This window comes from Panicum virgatum, chromosome 6K (genome assembly GCF_016808335.1).
Source record: "Panicum virgatum strain AP13 chromosome 6K, P.virgatum_v5, whole genome shotgun sequence".
NCBI lineage: Eukaryota > Viridiplantae > Streptophyta > Magnoliopsida > Poales > Poaceae > Panicum > Panicum virgatum.
The window spans coordinates 278024-297520 of NC_053141.1; the positions used below are offsets into that span (position 1 = coordinate 278024).

The window sequence follows — 19497 nt, forward strand, 5'->3', positions numbered from 1 at the left end:
AATGGCCAAAGACTTAGGGAGGGCTGCTGCCCTCTCCCCTTCTTATTGTCCAAGTCTCCCCGGCTTTTGATTACATTACCCCTACTTAACATAAAACAACAATAAAGCCCGTAGGGCAAAACCAGAAAGATACAAGAAGGACGATCCGACGACGCAGGCTTCCGAAGAGGTAGCGTACATGCTACGAAGTCTTCAGATGGCCTCCACGTGTCCTCCGAAGCCTTCTAGATGCGGTTTTGGGAAAACCGCCAAACCTGGCTTGTGGGGGCAGTTTTGGAGGGAACCGCCAACCCTCTCCGCGTGGTGATTCTGGCTCATCCGCTTAGCCCGATGTCGCCACATGTCCGACCTCCCGCCAAGGCTCCTCCTCGACTCGGCCGACGTCGACTCATCCCAGCCGTTGATTTTTCCTGAGATACCAACAAACTCCACGCCATCCCGCCTTGGTGCTAGGAGTGGATCGTAACGTGGCCCAGCATTGGCCCAAGCATCTGGGCCGCCCTTCTCCACTGCACGGTGGCCCGCCCTGGCCTCCGAACGCCACCGCGAGGTCTCCTGCCTCCGCATGGTCATCGAGCTCCCTGCCACCGCAACGCCGCCGCATGGTGCATTGGCATGCGCCACGCTCTTGTCCAAACCAGCTCGCTGCCACTGCGCCATCGGCGTACCTACACACCACAGCCCAACACACCACAGCCCAAGAACCGGTGCAATCTCCGCAGAGTCGCGACTACACCCTAGTTAGTCCACTCGCCGTGTTGGCAATCACTCATCACAGAGTGGAGCAGGCCTCTACTGCCTCTCAGATGAACACCATGAGTACTAGAATATTTGTATGTCATGCTTTGATCACTTTCGTTGTCATGTCATATATAATTTCTGGAATTAAAATATGCCGTAAACTCCTGCTGATTTCAACAAGTCGCTCGTTAGATGAAGGGTGTCAATATGATATTCGGGCAAAGCAGTGGGCTGCAGAGACTCGGTGAAAGCTCCTCGGAGATGGAGCTCGGTGGCAGCAAGCTGACGGCTGTGAAGGAGCCGGAGGTGGAGATGGCAAGCATGGCGTTGTCTGTTGTCTGCTACAAATCATCACTTGATCCTTGTAACAGACCCGCTCCTTTGCTTTTAGCATCCTTTTTTTTCCAGATTGGTCTGCCCTTCACATTCATAAAACAGAGAATATGATGCTTTAGCTTTAGTGGTAAGGCAACTTTGATGAAAGTAGGAACGCAGCATCGCACGCGGTCCTGTCTGCACTACAAACACCAAAGTGATCAAAGGATCAATTAATAGTGTGGCTGAAATTAAAGTGGCATAGCAACAGTACAAGGATCGAGATGCAGCTTCTCTTTGGCATCTATCCTTTGAGTGTGTTAGCACCAAAGGGAATGCATCTTGTTCCTTCTCACCATATATCTATCTCTAAGCTGAAGAAAAGAACTCATTCAGCTCTTGCCTGCAAACCAAAGCACCTTTGTCTTGAGCACTCCGTTCATAAGCTGTTCTGTACACATCTTGCTGCTACACACGTCTTCCTTAGACTCAACCTTCCTGCTTATCAACACACATACTGTTCACAAACCAGAGTGTTGGGGAGTGAGAAGAGGGTCAGATGGAAGGGACAGGGTTGAGCTTGGGCAAGTCTGTGCTTGATGGAGCGCTCGGCTACGCCAAGTCCGCCATCGCGGATGAGGTGGCTTTGCAGCTGGGCATCACAAGCGACCATGCTTTCATCAGGGATGAGCTCGAGATGATGCTGTCTTTCCTGATGGATGCACATGAGGTGAGGGAAGAGCTGGAGCACAAGGTGGGCAAGACCTGGGTGAAGCAGGTCCGAGACGTGGCCTACGACGTTGAAGACTGCCTCCAAGATCTTGGTGTTCGTCTCAGGAAGCCATCTTGGTGGTGCTTCCTCCGAACGCTGCTTGATCGGCACCGCGTGGCCACGCAGATGAAGGAACTCAGAGCTAAGGTTGAGGATGTCAGCCAGAGGAACGTGAGGTATCGCCTCATCAAGGGCAGCGGCTCGAAGCCTTCTACTAGTGCTGGGCTGTCAACCATTGCTGGTGCAACAATATTTGGCATCGAGGAAGCAAAGAGGCAGAAAGACAAGGCAAAAGTGGACCTTTCCCGACTAATCATCGAAGGGAATGAGGATCTTAGAGTGATCTCTGTGTGGGGGACAAGTGGTGTTCTTGGTCAGACCGTCATCATCAAACGAGTGTATGATGATTTGAAGAGAAGCAAGAAGTTCAAGCTCTATGCTTGGATCAGGATTGCCCGTTCTTTAAGTCCAATTGAGTTCCTCCAAAGCATTATGAGGCAATTTTATCAAACCTCTTTTGAAGAAGCAGGGATGGCACAAGAAAAAACAAACATCGGAACTCAAGTTCTTAAGAAGATGGCGATGATGAAGCAAGATGATTTGGTTAATGCATTCACTGAGCACGTGAATGAGAAGAGCTATCTCATTGTTCTTAGTGACCTTGCTAGCATTGAAGAGTGGGATTGGATTAAGGAATATTTTCCGAACAACAAAAAACAAAGCCGGATCATTGTATCCGCGGAGCACGGTGAAGTTGCAAGCCTATGCGCCGGGCAAGAAAGTGTGGCGTCCGAGCTCAAGCAATGGTCTGATGATCAGAGTATTTTTGCTTTCTACGATAAGGTAATAACAAATTTAGCTCTTCCTGTTCTTCTAGACCATTTCTCTGCTAAATAAAACTGCTTTAGCTAGTATTCTTGGAGCTACATTTCTGCTGTAACGTGAAATATAAAGGTACTGTTTGGTTTGTGCAAATGTAACGTGATCTAACGGCGCCAGGTAACACGTATTTAGTACCTTTATCTTTCTTTTAACTAGCCTACAATCCGTGCTTCCGCATGGGATTATATTGTTAATAGAAATCTACATATTATAAGATAGATAAATATTAAATTATAACTAATCAAAATCACTAATATTGGTTCTATCTAATCTATTTATAGTCAAAGATAATAGTTACATAAACGCTTTTAGATCTTTATTTGTATTATCTGTATTTGATATAATTTAGTTAGCAATTACCACTTTGAGTTATTTCTTATATTAAGTTATTTTTATATTGGAATATTAGATAGTAAATTAAGTAGGTTTTCTTAAATAATCGTTTTATAATGGCAGTGGGTATAATCAAAATTTTGAGTTTGTTTTAAAAAATCTGTTATAATGGCATGGTGCGTAATTTACATGCAATATAATGGGGTTACCTTAAATCCTCTTTAATAATGGCATTGTGGCTAATTTACATGCAAAATTAGGGGTTACTTAAATAATCTTTAATAATGCTATGATGGGTAATTTTTGAGAAACAGAATATATCTAATGGCTGTTATTTTAAAGGCTGATGTATAGATAGCCGAATGCTTTTGATATTTCTGATAATTTCTAGGATTTATCTTTTTTCTTAGCGTGTTATGTGACAATCAACGTGAGACCTCTGTTTAAAGTCTTTAATTAGTAATAGTAAGATATGGTGCCTCCTTGCTTTAAACTGCCATTGGATCTTCATCGATATGGCTCTTATTTACTTCAACTTAACCAATGTGAGATTTATGCATATTTTTGCGCATGGCTTCCTCTTTTTATATGTGTTGATTTTCTCATAATACTCATTATATACTTCATATATTTGTTATTATTCATTGTGTATGAGGTTATTATATATGTTCTACCATTTATATCCACAGTTTTCCCCCTATATTTACACCATACATTCGCATGCCTTCAATAAGTGTTTAGCCAAAACATTAGTTTACATATCTCAGCTCTTTCTATCGCATATGTGTTTAGCTAAAATCTTACTATCTTACATATGTTGTGATGAGTACAAAGCATGGAGGCTCCAAAAAAATTCGAATTAGTAATAGTAAGATTTGTAAAAGAATATTTTAAACATGTACATATGTGCTTAGCTTGTGTTAACAGTGTAGTTAATAAACCATAATATTATTTTGAGTTGGAAATATCATATAATATGTGTAGGACTAAAAACATGACCAAACATATTTACTGGTGTCAGGTTTGTCAAAATCAATCCGCAATCATGGAGGTAGGGTGTAGCTCAAGTGAAGCTATACTCGGTTCGAACAACTCTGAAATGCCGACGGACAGGATTCATGAGGATGATCAATTGGTCAGCAAGAGTGGTACTCGCATTGGAACGATCACAAGTGCTTTGGAGGAATCTCAGGTTGTGGGTCGAGAGAAAGACAAGTTCGACCTTAATCAATCTAATTTCAAAGCAAGATGACCAGCAATCTTACATGGTGATATCAGTGTGGGGAATGGGAGGTCTCGGAAAAACTACTCTAGTCAAAGAGGTCTATCAAAGCCAAAAACTAAGCAGCATATTTGAGGAGCGTGCTTGTATCACGGTCATGCGCCCATTTGTTCTTAAGGAGGTCCTTCAGAGCTTAGCCATGCAGCTTGGGCGAGGTACAATAAAAGCAACAGAAATCAATGATGAATTACATAAGCGTGTTAAAGGGAAGAGGTGTCTAATTGTTCTCGATGATTTGTCTTCTACTGCCGAATGGGACTTGATAATACAAAGTCTACCCAAACTGGAGAACGCAAGCCGAATTGTAGTCACTACCAGAGAAGAGACTATAGCAAAGCATTGCTCAACAAACCATGAATGCATATACAGACTCAACATTCTAAACCATATGGATGCCCTTGACCTGTTCACCAAAAAGGTACTGATATGGTACAATCTTGCTCTATGTTTATTATTTATGAGCATCTTACTATCACAAAATAATGAATGCTCCATGAAGGCCCCAAAGCAAGCAGTACATGCTAGAAAAATATTAGAATGTCTCACAAATAATAAAAACATCTAATCATCCATTTGGTAGTATCAACAATAATAATCACTCTATTTTACTTTCTAAAAATATTACCAACCTTCTAAATTCGCATATGAATTACCCACCATGCCATTATTAAAGAGGAATTAGTAACCTATAAAATTTGTATATAAATTACCCAGGATGATATTATGAAAGATGATTTAACGTAACCCTAAGTTTGTTTATAAATTACCACAAATGTCATTATGAAAGATGATTTAAAGCTAACCCCATATAAATTATACAGTATTCCATTATGGAAGATGATTTAATGCAATCCACAAACTTAAAATGTAAATTACCCACATTTATCAATATAATAGCTATGCATAACCACTTAAGTTTGCATGGAAATACCTAGCACCACCATTATTAAAAATAAATAAAATACCCCCCATAAACACACATCTACTATTGTAAAAATGGATACATATGAAATGCGCCTATGTATATTTCTAAATTATCCAATTCGACCACTAAAAAGTAGAGTAAAAATTAGTTAAATTAGTGTTGTGAGATATAATATACTTTGATTCTCTCAATCTCAATCTAAGTTATTGACCATATTATAAACAAAGAATCTATACAATCACTTAAGTTTACATGTTATCGCATGCCTAATTACCAAAATTTAGTATTACACAACTAGATAAAATTCACAGCACATTTTTAGAATTTTCCAATTACTCGCTTATTCAGAAATAATAAATTTTAACAAATAATTCAAAGTGCTAAATGCTAACTAGAATTCATGATAGATGGGTACAAATAAAATTATCGGTCCATGTATTCTATTAGATTATGAACAAATGAGAGATACTAAATAATAGCAATTTTGTAATGCAGAAAATTTTAATGTTTGTATATGTTAATAATGCTAGCATGTGGAGAGGCACGAGGTTGATATTCTAGTGCCACTAATTACTAATGTATTATGAAAAAGGATTTTTGATATATATTAGTACCACTAATACTAGCTTCTTGCCCCTTTCGCTGACGGTGAGATTACTCACAAATACATAATCTTACCTAAAAATAGTTAACCATGTGGCAGGCTCAGGCCTACTACATTGACCCAATATCGGGTATAGGGTGGGCTTAGCTTATTTATTTTTTATTGGATTTTGAAATGCCAACTAAACCTTCCCTAATCTTTGATTTGGTATAGGCATGATCAAATCCATAGACTTGACTCCAAAATTTCGTTAGCTCCTCACGGAAATAGTTCCTCTACTAAAAACATAAATTTCAATACAATAGTCTTTTTGCTATATTTGTCTATGGCTAGGACTCTAGGAGGATACGATTTAAAATGTTTTCTCATTGTAAGCTTCTGAAAAGTGTGGCTTTTGGTAAAATGACATTGTGTATTGTACTTTCCAGATAATGGAAACATTTCCAGCCTCTACAACCACAGGCATCCAAATTTTTACATAGGTTTTAGCTAAATATAATAGCTACGATGATAAAAAAATTTAATAAAAATAAAAGGAAGATCATAGCCTATTTCTTAGTCCTACGTCTGCTCTTGGCAAAAAATTCTGGAGCAATAATGACCTCTAGGGCCATGCTCACAAAATAGATAATTTCCCGTGCGTCCTCACAGTGTAGCTGCAGGATCGCCGGGACATTCGACCCAAGAGGGGGAGGACGTGAATTGGGTCGCTATTCGTTTTTTCGAACCTAGGGCTGAACTCTAGTGCATAGAATAAACAAAACACGTTCTACACATACTAGTTAAGTCTATGGTTTATATAAGCTCTAGAACGTAATGTGGCAAGTAAAAAGTAAAGAGTAGAAAGCAAACTCTTGAGTAGACACGTGATGTAACATGGTTCGCCACAAAAGGCTGAGTCCACCGGACACCCAGATTCTACCGATCACCGTCTCGTTGAAGCCACAAAGGATTTCAGTCAGCAAAGGGAGGTGCCACCAAGTCACCGAGTCTTGGTCACCTCGTCACCATCCCTCTTGGTCACCCAGCCGAATCCACTACGGAGCTTTGAAGGTTCTTCTCGTCCCAGCACAGGATTTACATACACTCCACACCAAGTAGGAGCATCAACGACGAGTACAAGATACTTGCCATAGAAAGACTTCACTCTCGGGTGCTTTCACTAGAACTACTCCCTATTACATGCACTAAGCCTACTCTCACAAGAGCGTGCCAATTGCTGGATGGTCAATTGTGCAGTATGGTGGATTGGATATGAACTAGACTAAGTCTTCAACTTGTCTACAGCTTGGAATACCAACCACACTCTGCCTTGGCCAGTGCTGGGGGGGGGGGGTGGGGGTGCAAACGCTAGTGGGCCAACTAGCTATATACTCCAATGACTAGTCCAATTATACCGGTAATCACAACCACAGCTAACATCGGTTATTCCGGTGAGTGTAATAGTCTTCGCTCTTGTCTTTGAGAAGCTCCTGACTAACTTCACCGGCGTTATCTTCACGCCATCACCGGTTAAACCTGTGAAACTTTCCCACACACTTTCTCTGCCCAAATGCACCAGTGAGTACATTTCTATCTTCACCGGTTAAACCGATGAGGTCTTCATTCTTCTGGGCCATCTCTTCATCCAAGTCAATTCAACCAGTGAGTTATTCCTTCTCTTCACCGATTGATACGGTGCACCACCCCAACCTCAGCCCTCTCTGGCAATTACACCGGTGAGTGCAAAACATGCACGCCGGTTATTCCGATGAGTGCAATCTGCACTGATTTTGCTCGGTTTGACTTGGTTTCTTCATTGGATTTCTTCATGGTCTCTTCTACCCTTCTTCCTTGGACCCGAGAGGTTTCAGGGGCAGCCCTGAGACCCATGAGGGGCAGCTCCCCCTTGATCCCCGTCCTATAACCGAGTAGTGGAACCCCCATTAGGGTCCAGGCCTTCGGCCTTCTCCTTGTTGTCATCGCTTGGATCTATTGAACATGCGAATGTATATCTAGACAACTTTGTTAGTCCATGAGTTGTGTGTCAATCAATCGACAAAACCAAATAGCAAAATATGGCGCACAAGGCCATTTTTGGTACAGTAGCAGTGACCAAAACCTAAGCTAGTAAGCTCATAAAAAATTAACCTACATAAATGAACAATCTAGTTTTTTTTCTCAAAAATAAGTTCATTCCGCGTGCACCATATTGCCCAAAGAATTGCGACACCCACCCCCCCACAACCAATGATCAATTTTTTCCTTATTCCTTATGCCAATTAGCCGATTCCCAAACAAATGATTCATCATTCAAGGTGGTGTTAAGCTAGTAGATATCTAGATAATTCACCAACAAATTTTAGCATGTTGGCAATCATATAGAAACAACCCTTTTTCACTTCTAGACCAATTGTTTTGGCTAAAAAAAGTCCTTTGTTAAAAGTACTTCTCTTTGGAGATATCAAATAAATATTTTTAGCTTTAAGGGGAGCTTCATCTTCCAAAGGAATTTTTTTTCACTGCCTCTCATCTGGGTATAGTTGTAGTATCTGTTCAAGTACTACTCTACGCACACCACACGCACGCACACACTCACACACACCACGAGTACTCAAACAAACCTACAGCTACACTCAGATAGAAGACCGCATCCTTAGGGAGGTCACCGGAGTCGGTTCCGTAGGCGGCGGGCACGTCGCGATCCCTTTGTGGCTTCACGCGGAGAGAGGCATCACCTGTGAAATTTATTTATGGGACTACGCCGTGATGAGAGACTTGGATCGATGCAGAGGGATCGAACCCACGCCCGGCTGCTCGCGCAACTGGCGAGCAGACCGTCCGAGCTAGCGCTCATCCTCCTTCCAAAGGAATTTATAGTGAAGGTTGGATCCTGGTTCATAAAAAACATATACATAGGTCTTACTGAAAATTGCAATGCTAATGCAAATTCTAGGTAAAAATGTCCTTCTCATTGAAAGCTAGATGTTTGCTACTGTAGTTACTAGATTAAGCAAAGAAGTCAACTTATCCTCAACGAAAGATCTTCGAAACAAAATATTAACTGGCATAAGGGACATGAACTTTGCCACTGTATCGTGGGGGTGATCAAGTATGTTATATAGGCAAGGCTACCATCCTTATGTTTGGGAGCCATCCTTTACTTTGAAAGTCCCACACCCTAGAAACTCCTCACTAACTTTTAAAAGCCCCTTCTAGAAATGTTAATCGTTAGGTTTAATTTGCACTTGTGTCAAGCATTTTGAGCTTAAATATTTATTTCTAAGTAGGGTTTGCCAAGGTTCTTTCTTTGACTAGCTTAAATAACTACTTACTAAGAAGGCACTTATTTTCAATCAAGATATCAATTGTACCAATACCACCTTGATCCTTGGGGTGATACAACAAAATGTCCTATTTGGCTAAAAGAACACTGATCGATAAAATCAAGTTTCATTAGGACACCCTTTGGAATTTCAAAAAAGGACACCATCGACATTGGCAGGCTACTTTTGGAATTCCAAAATGAACATCATGAACATTAGTTTACCAACCTAAATAAGATCAATCGACCTCCATATGATAAATATTGGCTTTCCAAGTACCTAGTTTTCATTTAAATATTCCCTTAAAAGCATTTCAAACTGCATTACAAAGCTTATGATAGTGCATTGGGATGTCTAAGTATCAAAAGTGGTAAGTCCCTTCTTCACAACAACAAAAATTAGTGTATTCAGGTTTGTATGCTTTTGCTTCCCATAACAAAAGATTTCACTTTTGTGGAAGTTACTTTTTGGATCAGATACTTGTTCAAAAACAGCGAGTAGAAATTACATATTTTTCTCTTGCTCTATATCATGGTCCATAAATAGGATTGTACCATATGCACATTGCAAGATAGGTAACCCACCATCCACCCAAGTGAGGGACAACCTTAATAATTTGTCCATTCCCTTTTGCTCTCTTAGTCAAAATAGAGAGCATATTGTTAGAGATTAAAAGGCTTAGGCTAAACTGGATCTAACCGAGAGGATCTTAACCCTAGAACCAAAACAACTAGATCTAGGAGCGTAGGGTTTACCTTCAGTCGGAGGGCATAGCGGAGGCGTCGTTAGCCATCTTATTAGCTGCCCGTGATAGGGTCATGGGCACACCACGTCCTTGGGCCAGAGCTGTGCAAGTTCACCGAAGTAAGCCTACTCTGAAGCCATACTACGGTGAGAGCGTTCTTGAGGCAGCAGTGCTCCGGGTAGGGGATGACGGTGCAGAGAGGAGGCGCGGAACGGTGATGGCGGCGATGTAGGCTGAGCCTTCCAGTCACTTGCGCTCTAGGGTTAGATCGGGACTTGAGGTTGTGCGGGAAAGGTGCGAGGTGTTGGTTATGGCAAACTCTAGTCCACCGGCCCTCTCCCTTCTCATATAGAGCGTGTGACCGGGGCCACGACCTAATTAGGAACGTGCGCCCCCCCCCCCCCCGATCAAGGGCGCCTGATTGCTAATTGGCGTCGGTTTAGGAGTTTCCTAAACCGGCACTGAGATCAAAACTAACTCATATCTACCACATATTAATTGTAATAGGTAACATGGGGTCCCCTTGTTTAAGGCCTTTTTTGTTTGTTTGAAAGAAATGTTCAATTCATCATTAATTTTGATGCCCACAATATCCCTGGTTACAAATCTTTCAACACACTTACACCGTTGTTGGCAAATGCCTTTTATTCAAAGGGTCTGCTAGAAAGACCATTTATTTAACTTTACCCTAGGCCTTTTCAAAATCAAATTTGAGAACCACCCAATTAAGCTTCTTAGTATATAACCCATGGCTAATTTTATGTAATATCACAACTCCTTCAATAATATTTTGACCAAGCATGAAAGCCATATGAGATGGTCGAACCACCTTTTTTGCTAGTCCCATGAGCCTATTTGTAGCAACCTTTGTGAAAAATTTGTAACTTACATTGGGAAGGCAAATAGGTCTGTACTGTTGAATTTTTGTTTTGATAGGTTTCCATGTTCTAAAAACTTCAGAAACCTAACATGGATTGATTTATTGGTATTCTTGCATTGATGTTGGGTTTACCCTGTAGCTGTTGCAGACAACCGTAGTTAAATGGATGTAGTATATAATTTGTGAATTGCATGGAGATATTATGGGAAGTTAGTTGGGCTTTTAGGATAAGCTAGTGGTACGAGAGACCCATCACGCTGCAGCACATTCGTAGCGCCGCCCAGCCTAAAGGCCAATTAACTGCTCATAACGGACAATTAATCATCCTTGATTTGAGGGTAGGGATAGAAAATTGACTTGCTCGTGAGCTGGCTTGGGCTCAAAGCGGCTTAGCTCAACTTGGAGTGGCTCATGAGCTAAAGTGAGACTAAGACGAGCCTAATTTTTTGGCTCTTCAAAGTAGTGAGCCCAGCCAAGCCAGTTCGTGAGCCTTTCATTGGCTCGGTACAAGCTATGCTAATAACTGAACCCCTAGTTATGTATGTTTCTGTTAGGATATCTCATCATTGTATATTTTATATTAAGTAAGGGTTATTTTTTTATTTGAAAATGTAAAGACTTATAATCTAAAAATAAATAGCCTAAATATATGAGCAACGTGGAGCCGGCTTGCGAGCTAGCAACGAGCCATTCCAAACCCACTGGTTGAGCCTGCCAAAACACAGAGCTGAGCCACTAAATTCACGTATCATTTACAATGATTGCTGGAGGAAATTTTCTACTAAAATCATAAGTTGAACTATAGGAAGATAGGATGACTCAAAGAGATGATCCTTGTAACTGCACCCTCCATTTTAAATTATAAGTGGTTTTGGTCCCCTCCCTTTGTCCATCCTCAAATGGATGTTGATGAATCTAAACATGCATATTAAACACATCATAGAATAAAAATGAACCAATTCAAAACCTTAAACTTCTTATAAATTGAAACGGAAAGGCTAACATTTGTATTATAGTTACTTGAACTACATAATTGTGAGTTTATTTAAATACACTTTAAAATTATAGTACCTAACCAACTTAATTCCACCATTTGCAGGTATTTAAGGAGGCCATAAATTTGAATAAATATCCGGCATTAATTGAAGAGGCAAATAATATTCTGAAAAAGTGCAATGGGCTTCCCCTTGCAATAGTCACCATAGGTGGCTACTTGGCAAAACAGCCTAAGACTTCCTTGGAGTGGAGAAAATTAAATGAACATATTAGCGCCGAGTTAGAGTCAAATCCAGAGCTTGGGATAATAAAAACTATCCTTATGAAAAGCTATGATGGTTTGCCATATCATCTCAAGGCATGCTTCTTGTACCTGTCCATCTTTCCTGAAGACTACAATATCAGTCGAAGACGCTTGGTGCATCGGTGGAATGCAGAGGGTTACTCAAGTGAGATACGAGGCAAGTCAGCAGGCGAAATAGCTGATAGATACTTCATGGAACTCAATGAACGGAGTATGGTACTGCCATTAAAAAAGTTAATTGGTAGTAGAAAAGGCATTTCCTTTTGCAAGCTCCATGATCTCATGCGCGAAATCAGCATCTCAAAGGCAGCAGAAGAAAACCATGTCTTTAGAATGGAAGAAGGATGCAACTTAAACACCCAAGGCACAATACGGCATCTAGCTATAAGCAGCAATTGGGAGGGTGATCGTAGTGAGTTTGAGGGCATGTTGGACTTGACCCATGTACGGTCTTTAACAGTGTTTGGGAAGTGGAAGCCATTTTATATTTCCAACCACATGAGATTGTTGCGTGTGCTGGACTTGGAAGGCACCTTAGGTCTTATGGATCACCACCTTGAGCCAATTTGGAAGCTCCTTCACTTAAAATACCTTTCTTTAAGAACATGCAAAGATATATTTCGCCTGTCAGAGTCACTTGGTAGCCTGAAGCAACTCCAAACACTAAATGTTACTGGTACAGGAATACTCAAGCTGCCGCAGGCCATCACCCAGCTTAGGAATCTACAATGCATTCATGCAGGGAAGAGTAAACATTTTTATAGTTCCTATGACAATTTTGTGGAGTATGCTCCGAAACTAATATGCAACGATAAGCCCTGCCTGTGGACTCCCAGTTTGATACTTTTTTGCTGTTCAATTTGGAGCCTAAAGCTTTGGAAGGACGCAAGCGATATAGAGGGTGACTCAAATAGGCGTGATATGTGCACTTTCTTTTGCTGTGTTTTGTTCCCCTTTCTAGCAAGGCTTGCAGACCCAACTGGGGTTGTAGTGCCAAGAGGGCTGAGGAAGTTGAAAGCGCTGCATACACTAGGTGTTGTGAACATCGCACAGGGGAAAGGAATCCTGCGGGACATTAGAATGCTCAGCCGGTTACACAAGCTAGCAGTGACAGGCATCAACAGAAAAAATTGCCAGGAGTTTTGTTCCACACTTGCCCATCTCAGCTGCCTGGAATCACTATCAGTGCGCGCATGGAAGGAAACAGGTGGTCTACAAGGATGCTTAGATGGTCTAAGCTCACCTCCCAAAAATATCCAGAGCCTCAAGCTGTGTGGAGATTTGGGCGTATTGCCAGACTGGGTCGCGCATCTCCAAAATCTTGTGAAGCTGAAGCTAGTAGGCACCATACTAACAGACCTTGATGGGACCGTACAAGTCCTTGGCAAGCTGCCAAATCTGGCCATCCTTCGTCTAACATATGACTCTTTCAAGGCAGAAGAGCCACGGTGCTTCACTTGTCGTCAGGAGGCATTCCCGAGTTTGACAGTGTTGGAGCTGCGTTATGATGACCATGGCATGACATCGGTGGAATTTGAAGGAGGAGCCGCGCCAAAGCTTGAGCTGATAGTTTTTGATGGCTGGTTATCTTTCTCAGGGTTACCATCACTGCCATGCCTCAAGGAAGTTGTGAATGTTATCAGGAAGTATGGGTGCAGTAATGTGTGGACTGAAGACTTTCGGGCTGAGCTTGCGAGAAATCGAAACCAAACTGTTCTAAAGAAAAAGGACCTATTTTACAAATCTTTTTATGATTCTGAATCTGATTCTGATTTTTTTGACAAGTGATTTTCTTGAGAGAATCCATTCTCTAGCTGTAATGATTACTCTGTAACTTAAGCTGTATGAAGAAACCGCTTCTACTTTGGGAGAGAATTAGAAGAAGCTATTGTTTTAGCTTTTAGCCAATCATTTCTATTTGGGACTACTCATTCTCTGGGAAGCCGCTCTTTACTCCTCCTAAATTTAGCAAGCAAACCTACTCATTTTATCGCTCGCTTTGCTGCTTTGCGGTTCCATCCCCATTCTATGTATCTGGTCTGAGGCAATGTGTGCATGTGTGCTTTGTTTTATCCAATAGTGCCGACGTGCTGGCCGATTAGTGAAGTCTGCCATTGGACAATACCCAAGTTTTCCTTTGTATTTTGTGTGTGAATTGGAATAACGGGCAAACATTTAAAAGGCAGTGTTATATGTATGGTAACGAAGTTGTACAAGTGGCTTATTATTCTAGCATATATGATGTATAAGATTAGATGTGTTGTAGGTAACGATGGCAATGCGTACCCGAAACTCGATAGGTTTTTCTCTATTAAGGAATATGTTTGGGTTATATTGTTTACCCATGGGTTTGTTGGCAGGTTGAAACACAAACCCAGTGGGTACGTGGCAAAACGTTTGTTCTTAAATTACCCATACCCGCAAATCATGAGTTTTAAAAAACGGTATAAGACCAACACACTCTCACAAATATATGTGCCTGGTAATGTTATCAATTAAATATGTTCTAGTTAAAATAGGCTAATTGTAATGAAAGTTTTTAAGCTAAAAATTAAGTTCTTGTTGATTGATGATAGTTTTTTTATTAATGATTATTGTCATGCTGATGTAGTAGGTATGCACAACCCATTTAGTACTCGAATCCGCATGAGCATGGGCAAAATCTTATACCATCTTTGGTATGGTTTTTTTAGTAGGAATTTTTTTTGTGGGCCTGAGTTTGGGTGAGAGATACCTAACATTTTTCTACCCATTTCCATCTCTGGTTGCTGATCGAGGCATGCTAAAGTTTCGTGTTGATAGAAGCCAAGAAATTCTTCGCATCCCATGAATGGTCCTTCGATCTTCGCGTTGGCTAATACTTAAGTACTTTTGTTGGTCGTGAACTTGCACTTAGTTATAAGAACTTTGGTCTGATGTCACTTCTTTAAAGAGGTTTGAACTGACTTTTCCATTATCTAAAAAAAGAATAGATGTGTTGTTATTTTAGTCGTCGTTCTCACATTGACGTCTCTCTACCTAATATAAAGTGGTAAGCTTTCTTCCGTTTCTTCACCCGGGACTCTAGTCTATTCGAATCCTAATTGAATTATATCAACTGTCATCAAGTCACTTTCCAATCTTCTCAAAGAAAATCTATTAGGACACGCTCCCTATGATAGAAGTCCTTGATCATGTTAGGACACAATTCACATATGAGTCCATTATTAAAGCGAATCCAACTCTAGTTCTTAATTTAAATTAAGGAGGTGACAAAATAGTGATCCCTCTTCATTTACCTTTAATTGGCGACCCCTCCATTTTTCCATATCCAACATGGACAACATACATTGTTGTAGCGAAAATAGTCCTCATGCCATATTTTGGCATATTTGTTTGGTCACTGATTGATGAAAACATTTGTTTTATTTAAGTTTTATAGCAAATGGAAACATGGCTTGTTTTCAAATACAATAATCGATCAAACATCGTATCTGTAGGATTGTTCGGGCGTATGACCCAAGAGGAGGGGTCAATTGGGTTGCTAATCGCTTTTTAACTCTTGGGCTAAACTCTAATGTATGAGATAAACCTATTGCCTTCTACACATGCTAGTGATCACTAAGGTTTATCTACACAATCCTTGACCTACCCAAAATACTTGCAACTTATAGGCAAACCTAATCAACTAGCTAGGAAAGGTAAAGGCATACAAGAAAGTAAATGCGGTAAGTAAAGGAGTAAGAGCGAGGGATGCAAACTCCTGAGAAGACACGAGAATTTATCTCATGATTTGGTAAGGTCACTCTAATGCCTGCATTTACTTTCTTCCTACTCTGTTTCTGGAAAACAGGGACCAAGATGAGAAATTGCCGACCAGGCGTGACACGCAGGCTTTGAAGTAGGGAATGGCATCTGGTTCCGTGCAGGAAAAAGCACCCAAAGGAGTAACTGTAATCTGAATAAACAAGATATATCTTTATTAGAGGATCTGTTCCGTAAGAAAATGGAAGTGGTATAGTAGTAGGTTATACTTACGTATCCATCAACTAGGCACTTGTGGTCCATGTCCTCCCCTTCCACTTCATCAGAAATTCTTCCTACAATCTATTTGGAATTTCATCAACGAAAACCAACACCATGCATTAACTCATCCATTTTAATTCATAAAGTGATATGTTTTAGTTAACCTAGTTATAAAGAGAGAAAAATGTCCAGAGATTCACAACAAATACAAAGATAAACAGTTATCATGTGTATATATAGGTACTTCCCATTTAAAAAGCATGGAATATCAATAATGCAACATCCATCTAAACATAAACCTTCAAAGCAGGCCACAGCAGTCCATTATATTGAACATCAGAAATGGGGACAGTACGATCAATTCAATTCATATTCTGTGGTATACAGTGATTTTTTTATCTTATAAAAAACTAGATCCAGTTCAATGTGATTGACAGACTAGCATGAAGTTTGGAAATGCCAACTTACCACTCTCTTAAAGAGTAGCTCATTCTCTGAGGAAGTAACTAGCTCGCTGTCCTTTTCACCATCAACATCCATGTTTGCTGTCTGCTAACTTTCTACTGCAGGTTTCTTGTAAGCCGTTTGCTCCCAACTAATTCTGGCCGAATATTTTCCTTGTTTCGTAATTTTGTAGACCTATTTCCAGGAACAGGACAGAAAAAATATTAGATTTCCATCTGTCCATAAACAAAAGATATGAGCATAAATATTTTAAAAGTTGTTTGGAGACGAAATCAATTAACAATGAACAAAAGTGTAACTCAGAAGAAATATAAAAATCTTAGCACTTGGACACGTCCATAGTTTCTCCAGAGGTATGCATATAACTAAATGCATTTAGGTTTCCATCCACCATACAAGTTTAAAATTTGTAAGACATAAGTTTTTTCATATCATTGCTGGAGATTTACCTTGTGGTGTGCAGCATCAGTTGGTACATCTACATTCAAGAATGATCCTTGAGGATAAGTTCTGTTCTTGATCTCATGCACAATAGCATTTATCAGAGGCATGCAGACCTCTGCAGACACCTTGAGGTCACTAACACTGCTCTGACCTGCAACCCTGTACACTTGGGAGATCAAATAGAGTTCTCAACTTCTCATAGCATACTTGATGGCATGGATTGAGCACATTGTAGGGCATGGGCTTATGGCTGAGTTGGTGTATCCAAGTATTGAGAACGAGTACACTGCGATTAATTTTTAGGGTTTTCATAAATGAATACTAGTATATATGTGTGCAATCTGGGGTTCTGATATATCTGAAACTGCAGAAGAGCCTGACATGTTTAAATAATTTAAACGTAGTAGTATTAAAGCTCTATATGAAACTGAAATTAGTTAAATTTTCCAAAAAGGTAACATAGTAATTCCACACACACACAAAAAAAGGTTTTTATCAGTCATTAGTCAATACATTTCTAGATCAATCATTGCCTGAACAACTGGCTTCCTGAAAGGAAAAAGGCAATTAGACAGTTTGTTGTCTTACTTCTATATTTATACATTAGACTATACCATACCATTTGCAAACACTTTGAAGGACTCAATGAAAAACAAAAGCTCACAACATTGTTTGTAATGAATGTTTTTTTGCATGTACTGTAACCATCTTCATAAAATTCATGATCCATTTGCTTAACAGTATTTGGTCTGAACATGATATACAACACATGCTGAAGGATGGATACAACAATCATTGAAGCCAGTATTGCTTTGGTCTGATCAGCAGTAAACTGGCGAGTCTACCAACATATGGATCGTTCACATGAAATGCAAAGCTCTATAAGAAAGTACAACATTGGAAAAGATATAAAGTATTTTTTTGTCACAAAATAACAAGCAGCTTCTAATTGTGAATGTGAAAGAAAGTGGTTTAAAGTTCTTACAGAGCAGGCATAGGCGATGAAGAAAAATCGTTGCTTACCAATCATATGACATAGCTATTGCAGGAATCCCATATATGAATGCCTCTCTAGGGCCAGCAACTGCTCCAGAATAAATGCTGCAAATTAAAATCATAAAAACTCATGATGCACTGCAATGTACATATATTCTTTCTGGACCTAAAACCAAAAGCAATATAATCAGTTTTACAATTTCCAATATAATCATGTATATATTGACAGAGATACTTACACATGGTACCCACAAATTTTTCCAATGTTAATCCCACTAAGTACCTGCATTAAGGATCATACAGAATAAAGTGGGACTCAGGTAATATTATATATGAAGAAACCATATAAATAATTTCTAGTACATATCTATGAAGAAACATCAAAACTCACCAGATCAGGAACCAAACCATCAAAGAGCTTCCCGGAGATGCCTAAAGAGGCACAGTCAGCAGGAGTTCCTAGCATTGTCAGGTACCATCAGCATCCAACACACAATCACAATGTCTTTGAAATTAAGATGATTCCAAACTTTCTTGGGAAGCTCGTATGCAATATGTTCATGGAATCAATAACAGACAAACCTTAGACTCCGAATGCTGTAGCACCACTTATATCAACACGTTTACAGCAGAGTGCAGGGTGCCATGTGATGCAGTGGCTAACACCCGATTTGTCTCTGCATTTTGATGAAAAGTAGAAAAAGATAAGAGTAAGCAAGAGGACTGGTGCCACAAAATGTGCATGGCCCTTGGACAACTACAATTAATTAAAGACCGTATGACAGTTTTTCTTTTCTTCACATGAATAGATAACAACACTTTTTTCTCAGTTTCCTTCTGAACAACCATGGCTATAATGAAGTCAATGACAAATCACTAGACCCTGTTTGGAATGTAGAAATTTTACAGGAATTTCACATTAAACAGTTCAATTTCCACAGGAAAAACGCAGGAATAGGAAAAAATCGCACAATCCAAACAGTGCCAAATGTTTGGTGGGAAAAACATTGACTAAATGAATCATAGTTGCGACTTTTTTCTTTGATTTAGGCACGCACACACACCCACATCATATCTTTTGCATCACGGTAGTCCCACAAGGCATCTTCGTTGACAACAATTTGGCGACTTGGATGTTGCATTTGCAGCTAATGGATGAAAAATTATATATTTTTTAAAAATTGGTGGGTGAACAATATTCCACAACAGGATCGATTCCTTGTTGTGCACATAGCATCTTGCAAAGCTGATGCTCCAATCCACAACACTTAAAGTGATTGTTTGTTTTCTTCCAGGCTGCTCCTGTAAATCCTTCATAGGAAGGAAAAGTTTTACTGTTCCATTTTATTAAACGAAAAAATAGCCATACCCAAAAGACCTAAACATCCCAGGAAGATAAGATTAATTGATACAATTTACTTCTCAAGGTCAAGATTGTCATTTCTGTTGCTCAATTTGTCTACAGTCTACACTAAAACTGACCCCCACAATTTCATGTCAACC

At 40.0% G+C, this 19497-nt stretch overlaps 1 protein-coding gene and 1 pseudogene across 1 annotated transcript; one reads left to right on the plus strand and one right to left on the minus strand.

The window, feature by feature from the left end:
• Positions 1 to 1386: 1386 nt before the first annotated feature.
• On the plus strand, positions 1387 to 13959 carry LOC120711068 (disease resistance protein Pik-2-like). The gene is made up of 3 exons (XM_039996466.1): positions 1387 to 2671; positions 4065 to 4743; positions 11884 to 13959. Exons 1-2 carry the CDS (start codon positions 1616 to 1618, stop codon positions 4293 to 4295), a joined length of 1287 nt encoding a protein of 428 aa, XP_039852400.1. The 5' UTR covers positions 1387 to 1615; the 3' UTR covers positions 4296 to 4743; positions 11884 to 13959.
• Positions 13960 to 15883: 1924 nt separating this feature from the next.
• LOC120639280 lies at positions 15884 to 18843 on the minus strand (annotated as a pseudogene).
• Positions 18844 to 19497: the final 654 nt, after the last annotated feature.